The following is a 19,321-nucleotide window of genomic DNA, read 5'->3' as shown; positions in this document are numbered from 1 at the left end:
GGTCAAATTTGGTTCACATCAAAACAAGGAGTCAAATCTCACATCAAAACAAGGAGTCAAATCTAACCTCACACTCAGACAAATGCGAATCCAAAAATCAATTTCGATATTGTGTACCAAACAAAGCCTAACAAGAAACGGCCGTCCCCCCATGTAGTTGTGTCATTCGTCACGCACGAGGCCTCACGTTTCCTGACTCTTCTTTGTTTTATTTTATTTTATTTGTTTGAGTGAAAAAAAAATTTTCATTCACTAAGTAAACTTACGTGTGTCTGATTCAATTAACGAAATTTGACTAAAATTTTTGTAATTTATTTTTTTAGATTATTAAGTTTATTATTAATATACAAAATTTATATATTTAGAAACTACACTACAAATATTATTAAAGATAAATAATTAAATTAAAAATTAAGTAAAAAAATATTAAAAATAAAAAAAATAATTAATTTATTTAATGAATAGTAAGTAAGACAGATAAAATAAGAGTACTTAAAAGTGTATATTAAGTAAATCTCATTTTATGATCCTAACTAACAGTGACTATAAAAATGATAAATTAACTTAGATTGCTCATAATTGATTGGTGAAAATTAAAAAAAGTTAAGTCCACTTAAACTAAAAATTTTGTAATTACTAAACGAACAATTTGACCATGGTTATAGCTGTTTTGTTTATTTTCTTATTGTCGTTTCCGAAATATACATTTTTTTCTACAAAAATTTAAAAAAAGAAGCATAGTTTAATACGTAATTAATAATATATCTGTTGTTTTGTTAATACAGCAGTTAATACGATCTTAATTACAATTACGAATATACATTTCCCCTTTTCCTCTTTAGTTCTGGGACATCTCTCTTCCTTTTGGGGTGTTTACTGGTTTTCCCAGAATTTCAAGAGCTACTTCTCTCTCTCTCATGGCCGCCTGACTCCACATCATTACTCTCTCTCTCTCCTTCTAAAACTTCCTTTCTACACCAGAGATTTTCTTTCACACAGTTAGACACAGGGAATTCTCGTGCTTAAGCTATCAAAATCCGGGGTTTTTGGTGAGTTCTTTTTTTGTTTTTCTTGGGTTTAATTTTCATCGGCACTTTGCGTTTATCTGGAAATTTTCAGTTTAAACTTTGTTTAATCTATTTTACGAGGATCTATTTTGCAGAAATTGTGTTTTTGCTTATTTCAAGCTTGGATGGGGTATGGGGGTTAGTTGCTGTATTGAGAAAAGAAATTGATTTTTTTTTTCTTTTGGATTAAGAAATTGCAAATTTGTGGTAAAATTTGCGTGCTTTTAAGGATACTGCCTGAAGATTTTAAGCTTTTGGTGGAAAAGTTGGGATTTTCTGTAAATGATTATATTTTAATCCATAGAGTTCTCATTTTGTTTCGGTTCTGGTCGATTTCTCTGACCTAGAACTGTTTATACTTTTATTATGAATTTGATTTTGATTTTTTCTTGGCCAGTTTTCAGACTGGGGCTGTGTTTCAGTGTTTGGGAATCTTCCAAGTTTTTTTTTTTTAATAAATAATAAAATTTATTTACTGAAAGTTTTGTTGAATACCCAGGCAGTTGGTCTAAAGCATAGCTTTTCTGATTACAGGTAGAAATAGATGTTTCTTCCGATATTAAATATTCCTGGAGAGATATCGGTACTTTCTTATATCATTGGCATATGTCAATATGTGCATTTACATATAGATGTATTTTCTTGAAAATCATATGACAAAGTATATTATACTAAGATGATCTGGGTATCAACATGCATTCTAGTTGTCAGAATAGCTATTGTATTTTCTTGGTTTAAAGTTTGTGTAATCTGTGTTTGTTTATAGAGAAGGGAAGGTTTTCGAATGGAGAAAATTGAAGAGTCAGGTAGCCCTGGTTGGGGTGCATCATTATACCAGACCACTGAAGATGTTGCAAAAGCTGTTGCTGCTGCTGCAGCTGCTGTTCGGTCCCCCAGGCCTTCTGTGGTATATTCAGCCAAAGATGATACTGGTAGCCCAATGAAGAAACTTCAGAATCAAGTTTCTAAATTGATTAAAGGTTTATCAAGTCCTCCTGAAGCAAAAAGTAGACTTTACAACCCAGAAATATTAACTAGCCAAAAACGCCAATGGGCCAACTTTCAGTTGCAATCTCTGGTATGTTTTCATCTTTTTCCTTAGAATTATATATTTCAATTTTAGGTAATAGGCCTAAAAAGGAATTTCAAGTACAAGGCAATCATGCTCTCTTGTAAATGTAGTACAACTACCATTCATTCGTCATGCTCAAGTAATAGGGAACACTCGTTTGAGTGAAATTCTACTCAAGGTCATTTGCTATCTTGAGAGTGCATGGCCTAGGTCATATGTCTGCCTTTCTCAGTTTTGAAAAGTAGATAAATGTGATTTAATAAATCCAAGTTTAAGCATCTTGTTGTGTCATTATTGATTATCCTTGCTTATATACTGATGCCTTCAGCATATGGATGAAGCTTTTGGTTATATTAGGTAATTATCTTACTTAAGTCTGCAGGATCACAGAGTTTGGAAAGAACCATCAAGGCTGTTTGAAAGCATGGTAGTCGTTGGACTTCATCCTAGTTGCGATATTCACGCACTTCAAAGCCTTTACTTTTCAAGGAAGTCTGAAGGTTCAGGAAGATTTAGAAGTGCTCTCAGTGGTCAGCATCATTCACGTGTGGAACCCAACCTTGAGCCTCAGGTGCTTTTCCTGAATAATTTTGTGTTGTTTTGTATGCTTGTATGTTTGTTTGTTTATTTATTTATTTCTTTGAATCTGGAAGTTTGATGGCTATGTATTTGGAATGTCATCTTTGCTTTGACTTTCAGGTCTTGTTTGTATACCCTCCAGAAAAACAACTTCCATTGAAGTACAAGGATCTTCTTTCATTCTGTTTCCCAGCTGGAGTAGAGGTTTTACTATATCAATGAATATTTTTTTCCCTACTTTCATTTCAATGCTTCCCTGATTCATAGGAATTAGGTCTTCTATTCCAGAAACTCTAGAAAATTTATGATCCAAGAGTGGATCTGTCTTTTGTGATTACTGCATTCTAATAGATAGAGTGCACTCTTTCAGGTTCATGCTGTTGAAAGAACTCCTTCAATGAGTGAGTTAAATGAAATACTTTTAGGGCAGGTACTGGTTCTATGAAAAGCTAACACTTGAAAAGCTAACACTAAACTTTCATTTACTTGCTGACATGAAGAAGACTGATGTACTTTGTCATACTAATTGATCAATTTAATGCAAACAGAACAATTTTCACTGTTGATCTTATGAATTCTAAGCCTGGAAATTGTGTCTTAAGATTATACTAATTTTGCAGGAACACCTGAAACAAAGTGATCAGTCATTTGTGTTTAGGCTGCAGGTATCATACTACTTCCATTTATGTACTAAATATGTACTTGATTCGAATTTTGTTGGGTTTACTTCCTTAGAGTAGTTCATGATCTATTTTTCTTACTTGTCAGCTTGGAGTTTTGTTCTCTATCTAGTGCAAACTAACAAATTTTCCTTCTTAGGTTGCTGATAATTCAACTCTTTATGGTTGCTGCGTATTAGTTGAAGAAATTGTTCAAAAACCCTCTGGATTGATTTCAATGATGTCAGAAGGCCAGCCGTCTCAAAATGGCTTGAGTCGCCATATTTTGACTACACGCCGTTGTTATTGTATTCTTTCCAGGCTTCCATATTTTGAGCTCCATTTTGGTGTACTGAATAGGTATATTGATATTGAATCTGATTTATCATTACATCTATAGCATTCTGTTGGTTCAATTCCATAAATTAAGACAGCAATTATGGAGTATAATTTGGTGATGGACTGTGCCGTGTAACGACAAACCTTTACATTCCTCTAGCTTAGGCCTGGACTAGGAGGTGTAGTTTGTGGTAGCACAACCCCACTGCTTCTTATGCCTTTCGTTCACATTCTTTGGCTACTATGGTGTTTTATATGAAATTAATTCTCTTTATCCTTATAGGGTTTGGTTTACTGCATAGGTATATTGACAGTCAAACTGATTCATCATTATGTCTATAGTGTTCTGTTGGCTGAATCCGTAAATTAATACATTACAATCATTTATGATATTTTTATTTTTATATGAATTTGGGCTGTGACACAATAATCCTTTACATTTCTAGCTTAGGCCTGATCATAATTTTTATATGAATTTGTTATCCAAGGGGTGCAATTTGTGGTAGCTCAACCACACAGTTTCTTACACCATGTTTTCATGGTCTGAGTTGTATTTCTTTTGCTACTACGGTGTTTTGTATGGAAGTTAATTTATTTTGCCCTTATAGGTTAAACCAATTGGATAGTTCTACATAAAAGTAAGTTAGCAAGTAGTTATTCAATTCTTAGCTCCTCTATTAATACCATCTTTTCATCTTTTACTTCCTATTGTAGCATCTTCATTGAGGAGAGGTTGGAGCGGTTAACAAAACAAATTGGTGATCTTGATATCAATCCTTCCACACTTTTTGATAAAGAAGATTTTGAAGAAAAATCTTCTAGCACTTCATTGGATGATAGGGAACACAACCTGTTGGATGGAGCTCCTGACAATTCTCAGTCAAGCACATGCGAATCTGTTACCGTGATAAACATCAATGAGAGATCTCATGCGGAAAATGAAAGTTTAGAAGGGTGCAACTCCTCTTCAAAGGAGACTAGTTGTGATAATGCTGTTGCAGTTGATAGTGACATACAGAAGCATCACGAGACTAAAGTTGACATATACCCTTCAGAGGAAGCTAGCTGTGCTGACATAGGGAAACATCATTCAACTAAAGAGGATGTCTCTTCAAAGGAGGCTAGCAGCGGTGGCATAGAGAAACAGCATGAGACTAAAGGGGATGCCTCATCTTCAAAGGAAGCTAGCAGCAGTGACTTAGAGAAACAGAAACAGCATGAGACTAAAGGAGATGCATCCTCTTCAAAGGAAGCTAGCGACAGTAATGATGTTCCAATTGATGGTGACATAGAGAAACATCATGACAGTAAGGAGGACATATCTTCAAAGGAAGCTAGCAGTGACAATGCTATTCCAATTGATGATGACACAGAGAAGCATCATGATAGTAAGGGAGATGTAATTGGATCAGAAAGACTTGATTCTGATACTTGCGAAGATGATAACAAACATTTGGTTGAGAGGAGTCTGCCAAATGCTGTTTTGCCACTTTTACGATATCAACAATATGAGAGCTCAGACTCTTCATATAGGTATTATACCTCCATATTTTACTTCTTAAAGGTTATGCTTTTAGCTTTGTTCATGAACTTGTAAAATATTATGCTTAGACATTCCAGTGAGAAATAACTGTAAATTTGTTTACTCCTGTCAAAAAGCTTATGGACTTGAAAATTTAGGGGTGGAAGAAAACATATTGTAATCAAATATAACAGGTCAATTTACAAAGTCGCATAAAGTGAAATAATGAGTTTTCTTTGCTTTTGCCTAGAAATAGCCAAGCCTTTCCTCATGATATATTGATATCTAATATCTTAAACAGTTGTTAGTACAGTTCTACCGTTTGCATGAGTCCAAAAGTTTTCTATAGTTCCAGTGTGCCACTGTTCTCTTTTCACAGCCAAACCTTTCTAAAGACTGATATACTGTTTACGTTGCTCTTTAACAGTTTCCAGGGCTCTCCAAGTGAAGATAGGCATTTCAGGAGTGACATTGATGAAGCAGAGACAGAAGTATCTTTTTCAGGCCAAGATGAATCCAGTCAAAATAGTGATATACTTGAATGGGCCAAGGTTGACCTCTCTCTCAATTTATCAGATATGAAGTGAACTTCATGATTCAGCTTTTAATTACGGGAGCTATTGAATTCTTATTCTCCTTTCCAACATTCATGTTGCAGGACAGTAACCATGGCTCCTTGCAAATAATATGTGAGTACTACAAGCTACAGCTCCCTGCAAGTGGTTCAACAATTAAATTTCACCCTCTGGATCACTTACATCCTTTAGAATACCATAGACCTGATGAAACAGTTTTACATGTTGCTGGATCTACAATTGACTTAAAATCATGCAGCACAAGTTTGGAACTGGCAGAGGTATATTTACAAATTTGGGTGATTGCCACGTCTAACCAAATTTCTTTCTGGTTAAGACAAAATGGAATGTGGTTGGGGCTTTTTTGTATGCATTTTTGTGGTTGGCCTTCTTTGGCTTCACAACCCAAATAGTTTAGTTTGTGACTTGTTCCCATGGGAATTATTAAATTGAATGTGTTATTGTAGGTTCACAATGCTCTCATGGTGGAAGAGGAGGCGAATGCTTTGTCTGTCTGGGCCATTGCATGTTTATGTGGTTCCTTGCGTCTGGAGCATGTACGTATATAATAGTCTAGAAGTAAATTTAGAACTTTGTACATACAGGAAGATTTTATATTTTGATTTCTTGTAAGGTGTTCCAATGCTGCTGTTATCTTTAGCTAATAATGCTCTAATTAGTAGAAATATTAATATTAATTTATTTGAGCTGGTCTATGATAAGTAATAAAACAACTCAAAATTGAACTCCAGATTGTGTTTTGCAGTGGGTGTATATGAGCAATTAGTGTAAAGTCTAATCTTTTCTTCATACTTTCATGTTACAGGTCTTAACATTGTTCGCAGCGGCTCTCCTGGAGAAGCAAGTTGTAGTAGTTTGTTCGAATTTGGTAGGCATCCTTACACTGCCTTTTAATCAGATGAATCCTACAGTTGGAGAAGTTCCTTTTTTATTTTAACTGCCTTTGTGTATTTGTGGAAAGCCATTTCATGATTTTCATCTATTATGTAATCCTTTCAAAATCCATTGTGTTATTCACATTCTCTTCTACTTTAACGGGAAATGTAGGGCATATTATCTGCTTGCATCATGGCCATTATTCCACTGATTCGTCCCTACCAGTGGCAGAGCTTGTTAATGCCGGTAATTTTTCTTGTGCCCCCTCCCCCATCCAATGAAAGTACACCCCTTCAGTCATTTGTTAAGACCTTTTCTGGGTACTTAACCGTGTTGAAACTTGAAAATCCAGGTTTTGCCAAATGATATGTTGGACTTTTTGGATGCACCTGTTCCCTATATTGTAAGTGTCTAAATTGATTACTATTCTATTGTATTCTACATTTGTTCTTTTCTCTTTTGTTTTTTAATATCTTTTATATTTTTTTATTTGAGTAGGTAGGTGTAAAGAACAAAAACTCTGAATTGCAGTCGAAGTTAACAAACGTTGTTCTTGTAGATGTGAACAAGAATCAGGTATGCATCTCACAATTGGTTTCTTCCACACCCTGACTCCAAATTAAAGAGTAGTATTAAAAAGTATTGTCTTTTTTTTTTTTTTGGTCATCTCACAATTGTCTACCAAAGTTTTACGATATTTTCATTTCCTTTGTTATGAAACAAGAAGTATTTACCTTCCTGCTTAGGGTTGTATCGTAAACATTGGAAGTTTCATATTGTGCTTTGGTATGAATTATCTTTTTAGTTTGCTCGCGGTATTCTCTTTAAACTAGATTTTTATAATTTTTGTTGGATTGAATATCAGATGAAGTCGCATTCAATACCACAATTACCCCAACAAAAGGAACTATACGCATCCTTAAGTTCGTACCATGGAAAACTTGTGGGAGAGAGTTTCTTGGGAAAGAAAAGGCCAGTTTATGAGTGTACCGATGTGCAGGTATTCTCTCCTATCCTTTCTACCCGAGTCATGAACGCCACCTTTTTTTTTGTCCCCTTCGTTCAAACGGCTGTTAACTGTTCTGTTTGCCATTGTATAACGAGTAGGCTGAAGCTGCTAGGGGTTTCCTAAGAGTGTTGCGGTCTTACCTGGATTCACTTTGTTCTAATCTTCGCTGTCACACAATTACCAATGTTCAATCAAATAATGATAAGGTTCGTACTTTATCCTGTATTCTACGAAAATAGGCCAATTGGATATATACACTTACTTTTCAATTAAAAATCGAAGAGAGAGATAACAATAAAGTATGTGTGTGAATTTGATCATGGACATTGCTACTTATATGTTTAACATAAAGTGGGATAATTCTACCACAAACCTATTCAAATTTGAAAAGTCTGCTTGGTTTGAAAGGGCATAAATATTTGAAGGAAATTACCTTCACGTCATTAGTTTGTAGATGTGCAGTTACCTAAATATTTCCTCTATTAGGTATCATTGCTCTTGAAGGACAGTTTCATCGAATCTTTCCCCTACCGAGATCGACCTTTTATGAAGGTATGTTTCTAATGCTCACTGTTATATATTAACGGTTCTTTTTCTGTCTTGTGAACTAAGATCACGGACCGTTTGATTCATATTTGACTTTGTTTCCCGGGATATGTATATAATGTCACTAAACTCTTGAAATAATTAAGAAATTCTTTGCTCTGAAAGAATATGCTTCAAACCGAACATCATGAATCAATCGCTAATGTATTTCTTCTCTCTTTGTATGGCGTGAAACAGCTCTTCGTGGACACACAGCTCTTCTCTGTACATACAGATTTTGTACTTAGTTTCTTCCAAAAAGAATAGGGCGATGTACAAGGTTGTTTGGCAATGTGACCAGTGGAACGCAAGTTCTATTGCAATCTGTATTATCATTATATGATTATTGTTATTCTTAACATAGAATTTTTGTTTAATCATATGCCATAGAAGATGTCACCCTTCTCCTTGCTCTGTTTCAAATATTGCATGCATTTTTCCAATTTTGTCCACAAATGTGAGGTCAATTTGGGGAATTCTGCTTGGGATTATAAGTAGCTAATACTTCCCACGATCATATGGCATCACTGAAAAAATTGCATTAGTTATTGGTAGATCATTTGATGAACCAATAACGGTGAGGAGATGGACCCCAATACTAGACATTCTTTGAGTGAGTTATTTGAAGCCCAATAGTGCAAATTATTGTGTGAACGTATATTTTTAATATAGTAAAAATATATTATTTGTATACTGAATGTAAATTATATAAAATAATATATATATTTTTAATACAAGGTATATTTTTAATATACTAAAAATATATTATTTGTATATTGAAATGTACTCTCTTTGTCTCATTTTACCTGTCCTATTTACTATTCATTGGTCAAACCAATTATTTCTTCATTGCTTTTTTTTTTTATAGTAATTTTGTATTATTTTTAAATTTAATTTTTTGTGTTTAGTAGTATAGTTTTTAAATATATGAATTTTATATATTAATGCTAAACTTAATATTATGAAAATTGAATTAAAAATAAATTCATTCAAGTCTCGTTAAACGAACCAAACAATCAAAACGGGACAGAGGTGGTATATTATTTGTAATATACTTTCAGTGTTAATAATATTATGTTTATATCTTGTAACATAGTTTTATTGTATAGTTTTAAGTCTTGTGGCTATTGTTTAGTCAATACTTAATTCCCTTTAGAGTAGGAGTGTTTTGAGTTAGTGCTTGTATAGGGACTCTGTAACTCTGTAATTGAATCAATCAAGATTGGTTACGTTCATCTGGTATCAGACGTTAGGTTCGAAACCCTTCCGCTTCCTTTCTCGATTTTCATAACGTAGCCATGACCAACCCTACCGACACCGGTGCGATCACCCCTGCGATCGCTGTATCCCCATCGCCGGCGATCAATCTCTCCACGAGCCACCATTGTGTCTCCATAAAACTGAACTCCACCAACTACCTATATTGGCGTACGCAGATTCTGCCTTTCCTCCGCAGTCAGGGCCTCGTCGGCTATTTGGATGGATTGTTGCCGTGCCCTCCGCCGACCATCGCCGCGAGCGCCTCCACCGCTGCGACGCCACCACCGTGCGTTCCGAACCCAGCCTACCTCCCTTGGGTTCAGCAAGACCAGGCGATTCTGTCGCTGGTCGTGTCTTCTCTCACAACCGAGGTCATGTACCTCGCTGTTGGCAAGGAGACGTCGCGGGAGGTATGGTAGTCGATCTCCGCCGCGTTCGCGTCGACTTCCCGATCGCGGTGTTTGAGCCTCCTTGGCCAGTTCCAGACCCTGCGACAACACAATCTCACACCGGCCGAGTATCTCGGCCAGGCGCAGGTTATCATCGAAGCACTCTCGCTCGCTGGGCGCCCCCTCTCCCCGGACGAGCAGCTCCTGTATGTCCTCCGTGGTCTGCGGCTGGAGTACCGAGCGATGGCGAGCTCTCTCACCACTCCGGGCACTCCAGTCACCCTTACGCAGTTGGCCGATCACTTGCGGGCGCAAGAGTTTATTCAGGCGGACGATTTTGCAATAGCCGATCCATCGCCGCATGCGAATCAATCGGCCTTTTACGCAGGTCGCGACAGTGCCGGCAATGGTGGTCGGCAGAACTCCTCCGGACGCGAAGGCCGCAACGGGCGCGGTCGCGGTAACGGCCGTGGTCGGAATGGTGTGCCGCGGTGTCAGATTTGTCGGGTGAATGGTCACAGTGTTGTGACGTGCTACAAACGCTACGACGATCGGCCGGTCGCTCATGCACACGCGACGTTCCCGGGCGATTCTGCGGCACCGACATCGGCTGAGGCATGGTATTCGGATACTGGCGCTTCCACCCATGCCACGCCGGACGCACAGATGATGGATCATGCGGATCAGTATACTGGGAATGATGTGCTTAAAGTTGGTAATGGTGCAGGTTTAGAAATTTCTAGTGTTGGTAGCACGGTTATTCCTTCTGTGTTGCACAAATTTCAAATGTCTAATATTCTGCATGTTCCTAAGTTATCTATTCCTTTATTATCTGTCCATAGATTCGCTAATGAAAACAACGTCTTTTTTGAGTTTCATAAAGATTTGTTTTTTGTGAAGGACTGCACAACCCGGGCAATTCTTCTTAAAGGGTCCACCGTCGGCGGACTATACCGTTTATTGCTGCCTCGGAATCATTCTGCGTTTGTGTCTGCCCGTGCCTCGTCTGCTGTTTGGCACCAGCGTCTCGGTCATCCACACGACCAAGTCCTTCGTCGTGTTCTAAAAGATTGTCCTGTCACCGCCAATAAAAATAGTTTCTTAAACGATTGTATTTCTTGTCATCTTGGGAAATCATCCCGGTTTCCATTAGATAGAGTTACAGGCAGTAGCAAAAATGTATTAGATTTACTATATACGGACATTTGGGGTCCGTCGCCTGTTATTTCTAGTTCCGGGCATCGTTATTTTGTACTCTTTGTGGATGATTGTACTCGGTTCACTTGGTTTTATCCCTTACGAATAAAATCAGACATATATAAACTTTTTAATTTATTCCGGGTAATGGTAGAACGGCGGTTTTCGCGTTCTATCAAAGCCATCCAGTTCGACTTAGGCGGAGAGTATCGTCACTTACACTCCATTTTGAAACTCTTGGAATAGTCCATCGGCAATCTTGCGCTTACACCCATGAACAAAACGGAAGGGTAGAGCGCCGCAACCGTCATGTAGTTGAAACTGGTCTATCACTACTTGCTGAAAGTTCCACTCCAATAAAATATTGGGACTATGCCTTCGAAACTGCTACTTACCTAATAAACTGCTTACCATCTGCTGCTCTCCAGTTCAAAAGTCCCTACTACAAACTGTATGAAACCCACCCACCATATACCTTCCTTCGTGTCTTCGGGTGTCGTTGCTACCCATACCTCCGTCCTTATAATCGTCATAAAATTGAGTATCGGTAAGCTCCGTGCGTCTTCTTAGGTTACCCAGTTTCATATAGGGGATACCGTTGCTTAGATCCTAACACTGGGAAAATCTTTATCTGTCGCCATGTTCGTTTTGCTGAGCATATTTTTCCTTTTGCTATACAGGGGTCTATACAATCCAACACTTTGACTCCGTCATCAGACACACCCTGGGCAACAGCTCCAGTTCTCACTCCTACACAGGCGTTACCACCGTGTGCTGTTCCTTTTGCAGATACATCAACATCGGTTCCTGTCCCCGAACACTCTTCCTCATCGGCTACTCAGTCAGATACACAGGTTTCAACTTCCTCCGTTGAGGTTACCACTACCACACGCCCACTTCAAGATGGTGGTCATGCAATGCGAACGCGCCGCAAAACTCGTGGAACGGGAGAACAGTTTTATGCCTTGCATGCCGCCGCTGATCCTACCTGCTACTCTCAGGCCATTGGACATCCGCACTGGAGGGATGCAATGGATCAGGAGTTTAATGCATTGTTACACTGGAGGGATGCAATGGATCAGGAGTTTAATGCATTGTTACATAACAATACGTGGAAATTAGTGCCAGCCACTCCACACATGAATATTATAGGATGCAAGTGGGTCTTCCGTACCAAGTGCAAAGCCGATGGAACTGTTGATCGTTACAAAGCGCGTCTCGTCGCAAAAGGGTTTAATCAAGTCGCTGGTGAAGACTTCTTTGATACTTTAGNCACTGGAGGGATGCAATGGATCAGGAGTTTAATGCATTGTTACATAACAATACGTGGAAATTAGTGCCAGCCACTCCACACATGAATATTATAGGATGCAAGTGGGTCTTCCGTACCAAGTGCAAAGCCGATGGAACTGTTGATCGTTACAAAGCGCGTCTCGTCGCAAAAGGGTTTAATCAAGTCGCTGGTGAAGACTTCTTTGATACTTTAGTCCGGTCGTCAAACCTACTACTGTTCGGCTTCTGTTGTCTCTTGCTGTGTCACAGTCCTGGACCCTCCGACAGCTAGATGTCCATAACGCCTTTCTTAATGGTCATCTCCCAGAAACAGTGTATATGAAGCAACCTCCGGGTTATGAAGATTCCCTGCATCCGGGACACGTGTGTCACCTTCAGCGTTCGCTATATGGGCTCAAGCAAGCCCCGCGTGCCTGGTTTAAACGGTTACATGACTTCCTGGTCAAAACGGGCTTCGCCTCCTCTAAGACCGATGTTTCCCTCTTTCACTACACAGCTGGCGACTCGAGGGTATTTTTACTAGTCTACGTCGACGATATACTTATGATGGGTAATGATGCCGGCTTAATTGAGACGTTACTCAGTCAGATGTCGGCCACTTTCAAGATCCGTGACCTGGGTACGCCTAGTTTCTTCCTGGGCATTGAGATGCTAGCTTATAAGGGTGGTTACTTACTCTCTCAGAAACGTTACATGCTTGACATTCTTGCTCGGGCTGGTATGTCAGAGTGCAAAGCTCTAACCACGCCTGCCACAGTATCTCCATCAGGTTTATCCACTCCGGAACACTGACAATCCCACGCAGTATCGTCGCATTGTGGGTGCTCTTCAATACCTCACTATCACGTGGCCTGACCTCGCATTCTCGGTCAATCGCCTGTGTCAATTTATGCATACACCAACTGCTGAACATTGGGGTCTCCTTAAGCGGGTTTGTCGCTATGTCAAAGGCACTCTTGACTTGGGTCTCCATCTTACCCCGTCCTCGCGCACTACCATCCATGCGTACTCTGTTTCAGATTGGGCCGGGTGTCCGATTGACCGAAAGTCTACTAGTGGCTATGCAGTTTTTATTGGTGATAACCTTATATCGTGGGTCTCACGGAAGCAGCGCACAGTTGCTCGTTCGTCTACTGAAGCTGAGTACAAAGGCTTAGCAGATGTTGCTGCTGAGGTTACGTGGTTGGTTTCGTTGCTCAATGAACTCCGTCTTCACTCGGGCCATCCAGCTACGCTTTGGTGTGACAATCTCGGTGCTACCTACCTGGCTGCCAATCCAGTTTTCCATGCCCGGACTAAACATGTCGAGATTGACTATCACTTCGTCCGAGACAAGGTTGCTTCAGGAGATTTGGTTTTTAATTTTGTGTCCACTCAAGATCAACTGGCGGGTATCTTCACTAAACCGCTACCAGCACGTCGCTTTCAGACTCTCCGCTCCAAGCTCGATGTTGTCGCCTATCAACCTTGTGCTTGAGGGGGCATATTAATAATATTATGTTTATATCTTGTAACATAGTTTTATTGTATAGTTTTAAGTCTTGTAGCTATTGTTTAGTCAATACTTAATTCCCTATAGAGTATGAGTGTTTTGAGTTAGTGCTTGTATAGGGACTCTGTAACTCTGTAATTGAATCAATCAAGATTGGTTACGTTCATCTTCAGTATTCAAATAATGTAATTTATGTACGTGTGTTTTTTTTGGTTATTTATGGTCAACATAGTTGTGTGAATAATGATTGTGATCTTAGTATCATATGGCACAATCATGGAACGAGAAGGGACAATAAAGTGGTGAAATAACCCTCCCATGACACACTTTATGGAAAAGACACATCATTAGTTTTTGAAAAATTAACAACCCTCATGTTGAATCATCACCACATGGGGTTAATTGATCGAAACACTTATTTGCCCTATCTGAAAATATGCGTGATCAATAATTGTAGAGGATGAATAATCTATTTTGAATGAAATTATGTCACTATCTACTTGTTGAATTTTTTAGGAAGTTGATGAATCAATTTTTAGTGTTTTATTTTGGCCTTCAAGGAAATTAGTTATTAATTACTTTAATTCGATGTCATCTTCACCTAGTTTATTGTGATCAAGATGTTTGCCATGCTGGCTCAGATTGGTCAATTTTCCAAAGGATTATTCCTCCATGGAGGGTGACTCGTCGAGGAGCTCCTAGTAATAGTATAGTTGGGCTATACAAGTAGTTTGAAAATAAACTGCACACTTGTGTAGCTACATGGAGAGTGGTTCTTATTTGATAATGACTAGTGACTACACATAAACACACACAAATATACCTTACATTTATTTTAATACTAAAGTACTCTTAATTTTTTACAGAATAATATAATGGGTAGAACATAATTAAACTATAAAAATTAAGTCTAAGTCATATCCAAATGTACACTCAATAGTTAAAAATAGTCTCACTCGATCGAGTGACATCTCATACACCTGCAAGGTAAATCCACATTACCAATTCTCCAAGTCATCCAATTAGCGCAAAAATAATAATAATAATAATAATTATTATGCCGAAACAACTTTGTAAATAATACTCTAATGATGATATGAAAATAGAGGTTATTGTTATTTGTCCCCTCCTGATCTTTGTTAATGTTGCTTGTTAGTCAGTATCCTTCAGCATTACATTGTTGTCATTCTATATATCTCCATTCATAACTCAAGTAGAGTCTATAACTCTATAATAAATATACTTATCCCACTACTCCTATTCCTATTCGTTATCTCATTAACTCAACTATAGTACATAATAATCAGTTTGGTTTAGAGCAGTCAACACGAGTTTAGTCCGCCGAGTTAACCTATCCCGCCCAGCAAAAAAGGGCGGGGTGGATGAAACAGTTAGGAGGCGGAAGGAGAAAAAAGAAACAAAGTTGTTAAGCCAAACAAACTTCCGGAAAATGACTTCCCCCCCCCCCCCTAAAAAAAGAAGTCATTTTCCATAAAATGTGACTTATTTTTCATTGACCAAGAAGTTAATTTCCATTGACTCTATTTCCCCCTTCCTTCCCAAACGTCATAAACTCAAAAAATAATTTGCAGAAATCATCTTACGGGTTTTCAAACACACCTTAATATGTATAATGAATTTTGGTTTACAGTAAACCAAAATTCATACGTGTATATATATACTAAAATATATATATATATATATATATATATATAATATATACCATATATATTATAAATAATTAAGTTTTAAAAATTAGTAATATACACTTATTACTTTTCTTTTTTTTTATATTAATTTTATTTAAATTTAAAATGTTTAAAATTTAGCGGACCCTCGCCAAGGCTCGGGTGCTTAAGGTGGGGGGTTGTATACTCTTGTCCCTTCAAAATGTCAGGATTTCGAATCTACTCTTGTATGAAAAATCAATCTAACTAACACTTTGCCTTACTTTGAATCAATTCAATACAAAAGAGATTAATTTGAGTATGACACAGGCTTACCGTCAGATCCGTTCAGAACGGTCTTGACAGAGAATCCTAACCCAACCCAACCAAGGAAACCCACTGCAAACTCGATCGCAAACTACATACAACGTGAAAATCTTGTTGAGGTGATAACGTGCGAAAGAATCCTAAAAAAACCTCCTCAAAACCCTAACCAATAGCCGCTTCTCTGTCTTCCTTTTCTCCCTTCACCCCATCGTTTTGTCCTAATACTCTGCTTTCATCACTCACAATTTTGCACTCTGTTTCTCGCCTCATTCGTCGCTCTCAGCCTCTCGGCTCTCGCTACCGGAGTAGCGCCTCTCTGTCCTTGCATTGTCGCTGCTCGCACCTCGCCAGTAGCCACCAAACACGAATTACCGCCACACCGGTAGAGAACTTGACATTGATCGAATAATAGCGGTAGAACTCATAAAGAATATATAAAGTTTTCATCTTTTAATTTTAATTAATTAATTTTTTTTTTCTAACAGGAATACCTTGATTTGAGTTTCATGGATCCAGAATCATTGGCAGCTGCCACCGCTTCCACGACTACGACCACTAGGAAGGCATAAACTTTCATACCCTTAAGTGCTCTCATAAAATCAAACTTGATTATAAGCACCGTTATATGATGATATGATTCTGAACAAGTGAAGAACATTCATTATTTGTTGTCGAATTAATTTGATTGGATTATATGCATTCTTATACTATCTGTCATTCCTTTGAGGATCAAATTTGATTAATCATGAATATCCTTTATTACTTGTTATGTGTGTGTGTGCATTCTTATATGATACTGAATAATTGGATTTGTGTAGGTGAGATTTGCTCCGAAAGGTCCTCCTCGCAGAGCCCAGAAGCCTGTTTTGCCCAAAGCGTAATCAGTCTTATGCATAGACAAATTACTTTTTTTTTTTTTGGTTATTTACTGTGGTTTGGATTTAAGGATGTTGAATTTGATTAATTGTTTTGCAGGGAAAAGGTTGAAGAAGATGCTGATGCCACAAAAGCGGAGGAATTGTTGCGTCGTTTCAATGTATTTGCACTTCCAGTTTCTTAATGATTCCCCTTTGTTTTTATTCCAATGTTTAGATTAAATCCTGTATCCTCTGTATCATTGAAGAAATTGCTTTTGGTTCTAGGAATCTTCTACTATGAGAGCTAGGGCTAAAGTTGATAAGAAAGGTTAGTTGTCTTTGAGATTGTCTAGTTTAGGCTCAGGAGATTTGAGGATTGATCCCGTGTATTTATCAGTATTGGTAGATTAAGGTTGTTGTTTCTGGTTTTTGCTGTGGATGTAGGGCCTACACAGGTTGCGTTCGGTCAGGGAAGTTCATCAAGTTTAAGGTCATATATCCCTCCAAAGGGTTCTAAGAAGCCTCAGAGCTCATCCTCTGATGGCAAGTGGCTTTTCTATCTATTAATTTCGTTTGTAAATTTAAATGGATTTTGTTAAGTGGCATAGTGAATGGTTGGAAGTTTAGTTTTCACAGAGGACATCGTTTTTTTTTTGCAGGCGGTATTGCTCTGCAACAACCCGAGAAAGAATACAAAGAGCCTTGGGTAGGCTCAAAGAAAACATCATTAGTCAATCTCACATGTATCTTCCCTAACTCGTGATTTTTCCTGTTTTTAATGTTTCAGGATTATTATACCTATTATCCTACAACTCTTCCCTTGAGAAGGCCCTATACTGGAAATCCAGGTAAATTCTTGATATACTTCAGAACCAGATGGCTATTTCTATTGATGTTTAGAACTGATATAATCTATAGGGGCAGTGTGTTTGTCATATCTTGTGCTGTAGTGTACTTTTTGGGTTTGATAATAATTTTCGTTCTACTTGTAGAGGTTCTTGATGAGAAGGATTTCGGGGAGGCTTCGGAGAGTAATGAATACAATGAAGATGCAATAAATCCAGCTGATAACCTCGGCCTATTTGTCAGTAAACCAATCACTTCTGTTTGATTGTTTTCTCGGTTAGAATTTGTTTTAACTTTGCATAACGTGAATGAACGGTAGAAGGAGGCTCCGGAGGAAAATCTGTTCTTCATCCAATTACCAACGCTTATGCCTATGTTCAAGCCACCAGCAAACGCAGAAGGCAGCGAGACAGCCAGCAACAACCCGAGGGCGATGAGGGCTAGGGCCTGTAAATTTGATGATTTGCCCGGAGGCTATCTTGGTAAAATGGTGGTATACAAGAGCGGAGCTATCAAGATGAAACTAGGCGAAACGCTTTATGATGTAAGTTCGCCCCCTTCCTGCATTGCATCAAAACTCGTAATCTTTTATGAAAGGTAAAAACATTGTGGAAAGAACCATATAAAATCGTTGTTTATGTTTGAACACTATGAATTGCAGGTTTCTCCCGGTATGGAATGCATATTCTCTCAGGATGTTGTTGCGATGAACACAGAAGAGAAGAACTGCTGCAACGTCGGGGAAATTAGTAGACGAGCTGTTATAACTCCAGATGTCGACTCCCTCCTGGCAAGCATGACGAATTGATGATAGGTTTTTTGTTATTATTAAGTTTTTTTTGGTCATACATATAGCAGCATTACACATTTACACATCTGCATTTCTTTCTCTATGAACTGATACAAAGGTTTTTTGTATCATTCCTACAAAATTCTTTTGCCAAGATGTCTAAAGAAGCACATGATAATTTGAAATGCAATTTTTTTGAGTATCATCTGCATTACTCTTGTTAGGCAAGCATTTGATTGGCGATTGTTCATTGTATCTTATTATCAATAGTATTTTTGTCTACTTCTGATACTCATTACTCTGTTCGTCTACTTTTGTTATTCTATTATCGAATTCAAATCTTTCAGTAATCAAATACTACTAACTCTATTACAATGCAGTATCTGTCCATAACTACTTTCTCAAGGCTCGAACCCACCACCTCCCGTTTAAAGGGAAGGGTTTAATGCCACTAAACCACAAGGTCCTTGGCTAGTAATCATCAAACTTATTATCAATAGTATTTTTATCTCTTACTTTTGAACAATGGAATAAAGAAATGAGGAATCAACAAAAATAAATAAATAAAATAGTCATTGTTTGTCATTCAATATGGAATTTTAATATATATATATACACATGTATGTATTTGTATGTATTATATATTTTTATATATTTATGTATTTTAATTTTAATGATTTATTTATTTATTAATTTTGATTTCAATTCTTATTTATTACCATACAAAGTACAACTTTCACTTAAACCAATTACAATTTCTAAGTATTTGATTCTAAAGGATGTCACCCTAGCCAAGTTAGTTGGAAAGTTGAGTTAAGTTTGATTGATAACTATAAAATTATAAGTTTTGACTCCCTTGTTGGCTGAACAATCTAAATTGATTTGGTCTTCTTGGTTGT

The 19,321-nt window shown here is 37.8% G+C and overlaps 2 protein-coding genes across 4 annotated transcripts; both read left to right on the top strand.

Annotated features, from left to right (window-relative positions):
- The first annotated feature begins 840 nt into the window (after positions 1–840).
- Positions 841–8,727, top strand: LOC115998959. Of its 3 annotated transcripts, XM_031238639.1 has the most exons (20): positions 841–1,049; positions 1,602–1,650; positions 1,834–2,145; positions 2,522–2,710; positions 2,839–2,922; positions 3,089–3,148; positions 3,339–3,383; positions 3,538–3,737; positions 4,431–5,249; positions 5,666–5,789; positions 5,897–6,094; positions 6,281–6,370; positions 6,640–6,702; positions 6,882–6,956; positions 7,063–7,113; positions 7,209–7,286; positions 7,576–7,710; positions 7,818–7,925; positions 8,206–8,271; positions 8,503–8,727. In XM_031238639.1, exons 2-20 carry the CDS (start codon positions 1,612–1,614, stop codon positions 8,569–8,571), a joined length of 2,805 nt encoding a protein of 934 aa, XP_031094499.1. In that variant the 5' UTR covers positions 841–1,049; positions 1,602–1,611; the 3' UTR covers positions 8,572–8,727. The 3 variants fall into 3 exon arrangements, with proteins under 3 accessions (XP_031094499.1, XP_031094500.1, XP_031094501.1); XM_031238640.1 differs by lacking the exon at positions 1,602–1,650; XM_031238641.1 differs by lacking the exons at positions 841–1,049; positions 1,602–1,650 and having other exon boundaries at positions 2,028–2,145; positions 2,515–2,710.
- A 7,329-nt stretch (positions 8,728–16,056) lies between these two features.
- Positions 16,057–18,627, top strand: LOC116000034 (DNA-directed RNA polymerase III subunit rpc4). The gene is made up of 11 exons (XM_031240033.1): positions 16,057–16,311; positions 16,415–16,492; positions 16,748–16,806; positions 16,905–16,965; positions 17,072–17,114; positions 17,231–17,329; positions 17,446–17,492; positions 17,574–17,634; positions 17,779–17,870; positions 17,952–18,176; positions 18,294–18,627. The coding sequence occupies exons 2-11, from the start codon at positions 16,436–16,438 to the stop codon at positions 18,438–18,440; spliced, it is 891 nt and encodes a 296-aa protein (XP_031095893.1). The 5' UTR covers positions 16,057–16,311; positions 16,415–16,435; the 3' UTR covers positions 18,441–18,627.
- The last annotated feature ends 694 nt before the right edge of the window (positions 18,628–19,321 follow it).

The sequence above is a fragment of the Ipomoea triloba genome, chromosome 12 (assembly GCF_003576645.1).
Source record: "Ipomoea triloba cultivar NCNSP0323 chromosome 12, ASM357664v1".
NCBI classification, from domain to species: domain Eukaryota; kingdom Viridiplantae; phylum Streptophyta; class Magnoliopsida; order Solanales; family Convolvulaceae; genus Ipomoea; species Ipomoea triloba.
This window is presented reverse-complemented; position numbering and strand designations above follow the sequence as displayed.

Bases quoted from the DNA above. Each gene is read 5' to 3' on its own strand.
- LOC115998959 (XM_031238639.1), top strand. From the start codon at position 1,612: ATGTTTCTTCCGATATTAAATATTCCTGGAGAGATATCG. The intron at 5,250-5,665 runs GTATTATACCTC...GCTCTTTAACAG, and splicing joins AGCTCAGACTCTTCATATAG to TTTCCAGGGCTCTCCAAGTG. The intron at 8,272-8,502 runs GTATGTTTCTAA...GGCGTGAAACAG, and splicing joins GAGATCGACCTTTTATGAAG to CTCTTCGTGGACACACAGCT.
- LOC116000034 (XM_031240033.1), top strand. From the start codon at position 16,436: ATGGATCCAGAATCATTGGCAGCTGCCACCGCTTCCACGACTACGACC. The intron at 16,966-17,071 runs GTATTTGCACTT...TTTTGGTTCTAG, and splicing joins AATTGTTGCGTCGTTTCAAT to GAATCTTCTACTATGAGAGC. The intron at 17,493-17,573 runs GTAGGCTCAAAG...TTAATGTTTCAG, and splicing joins AAGAATACAAAGAGCCTTGG to GATTATTATACCTATTATCC.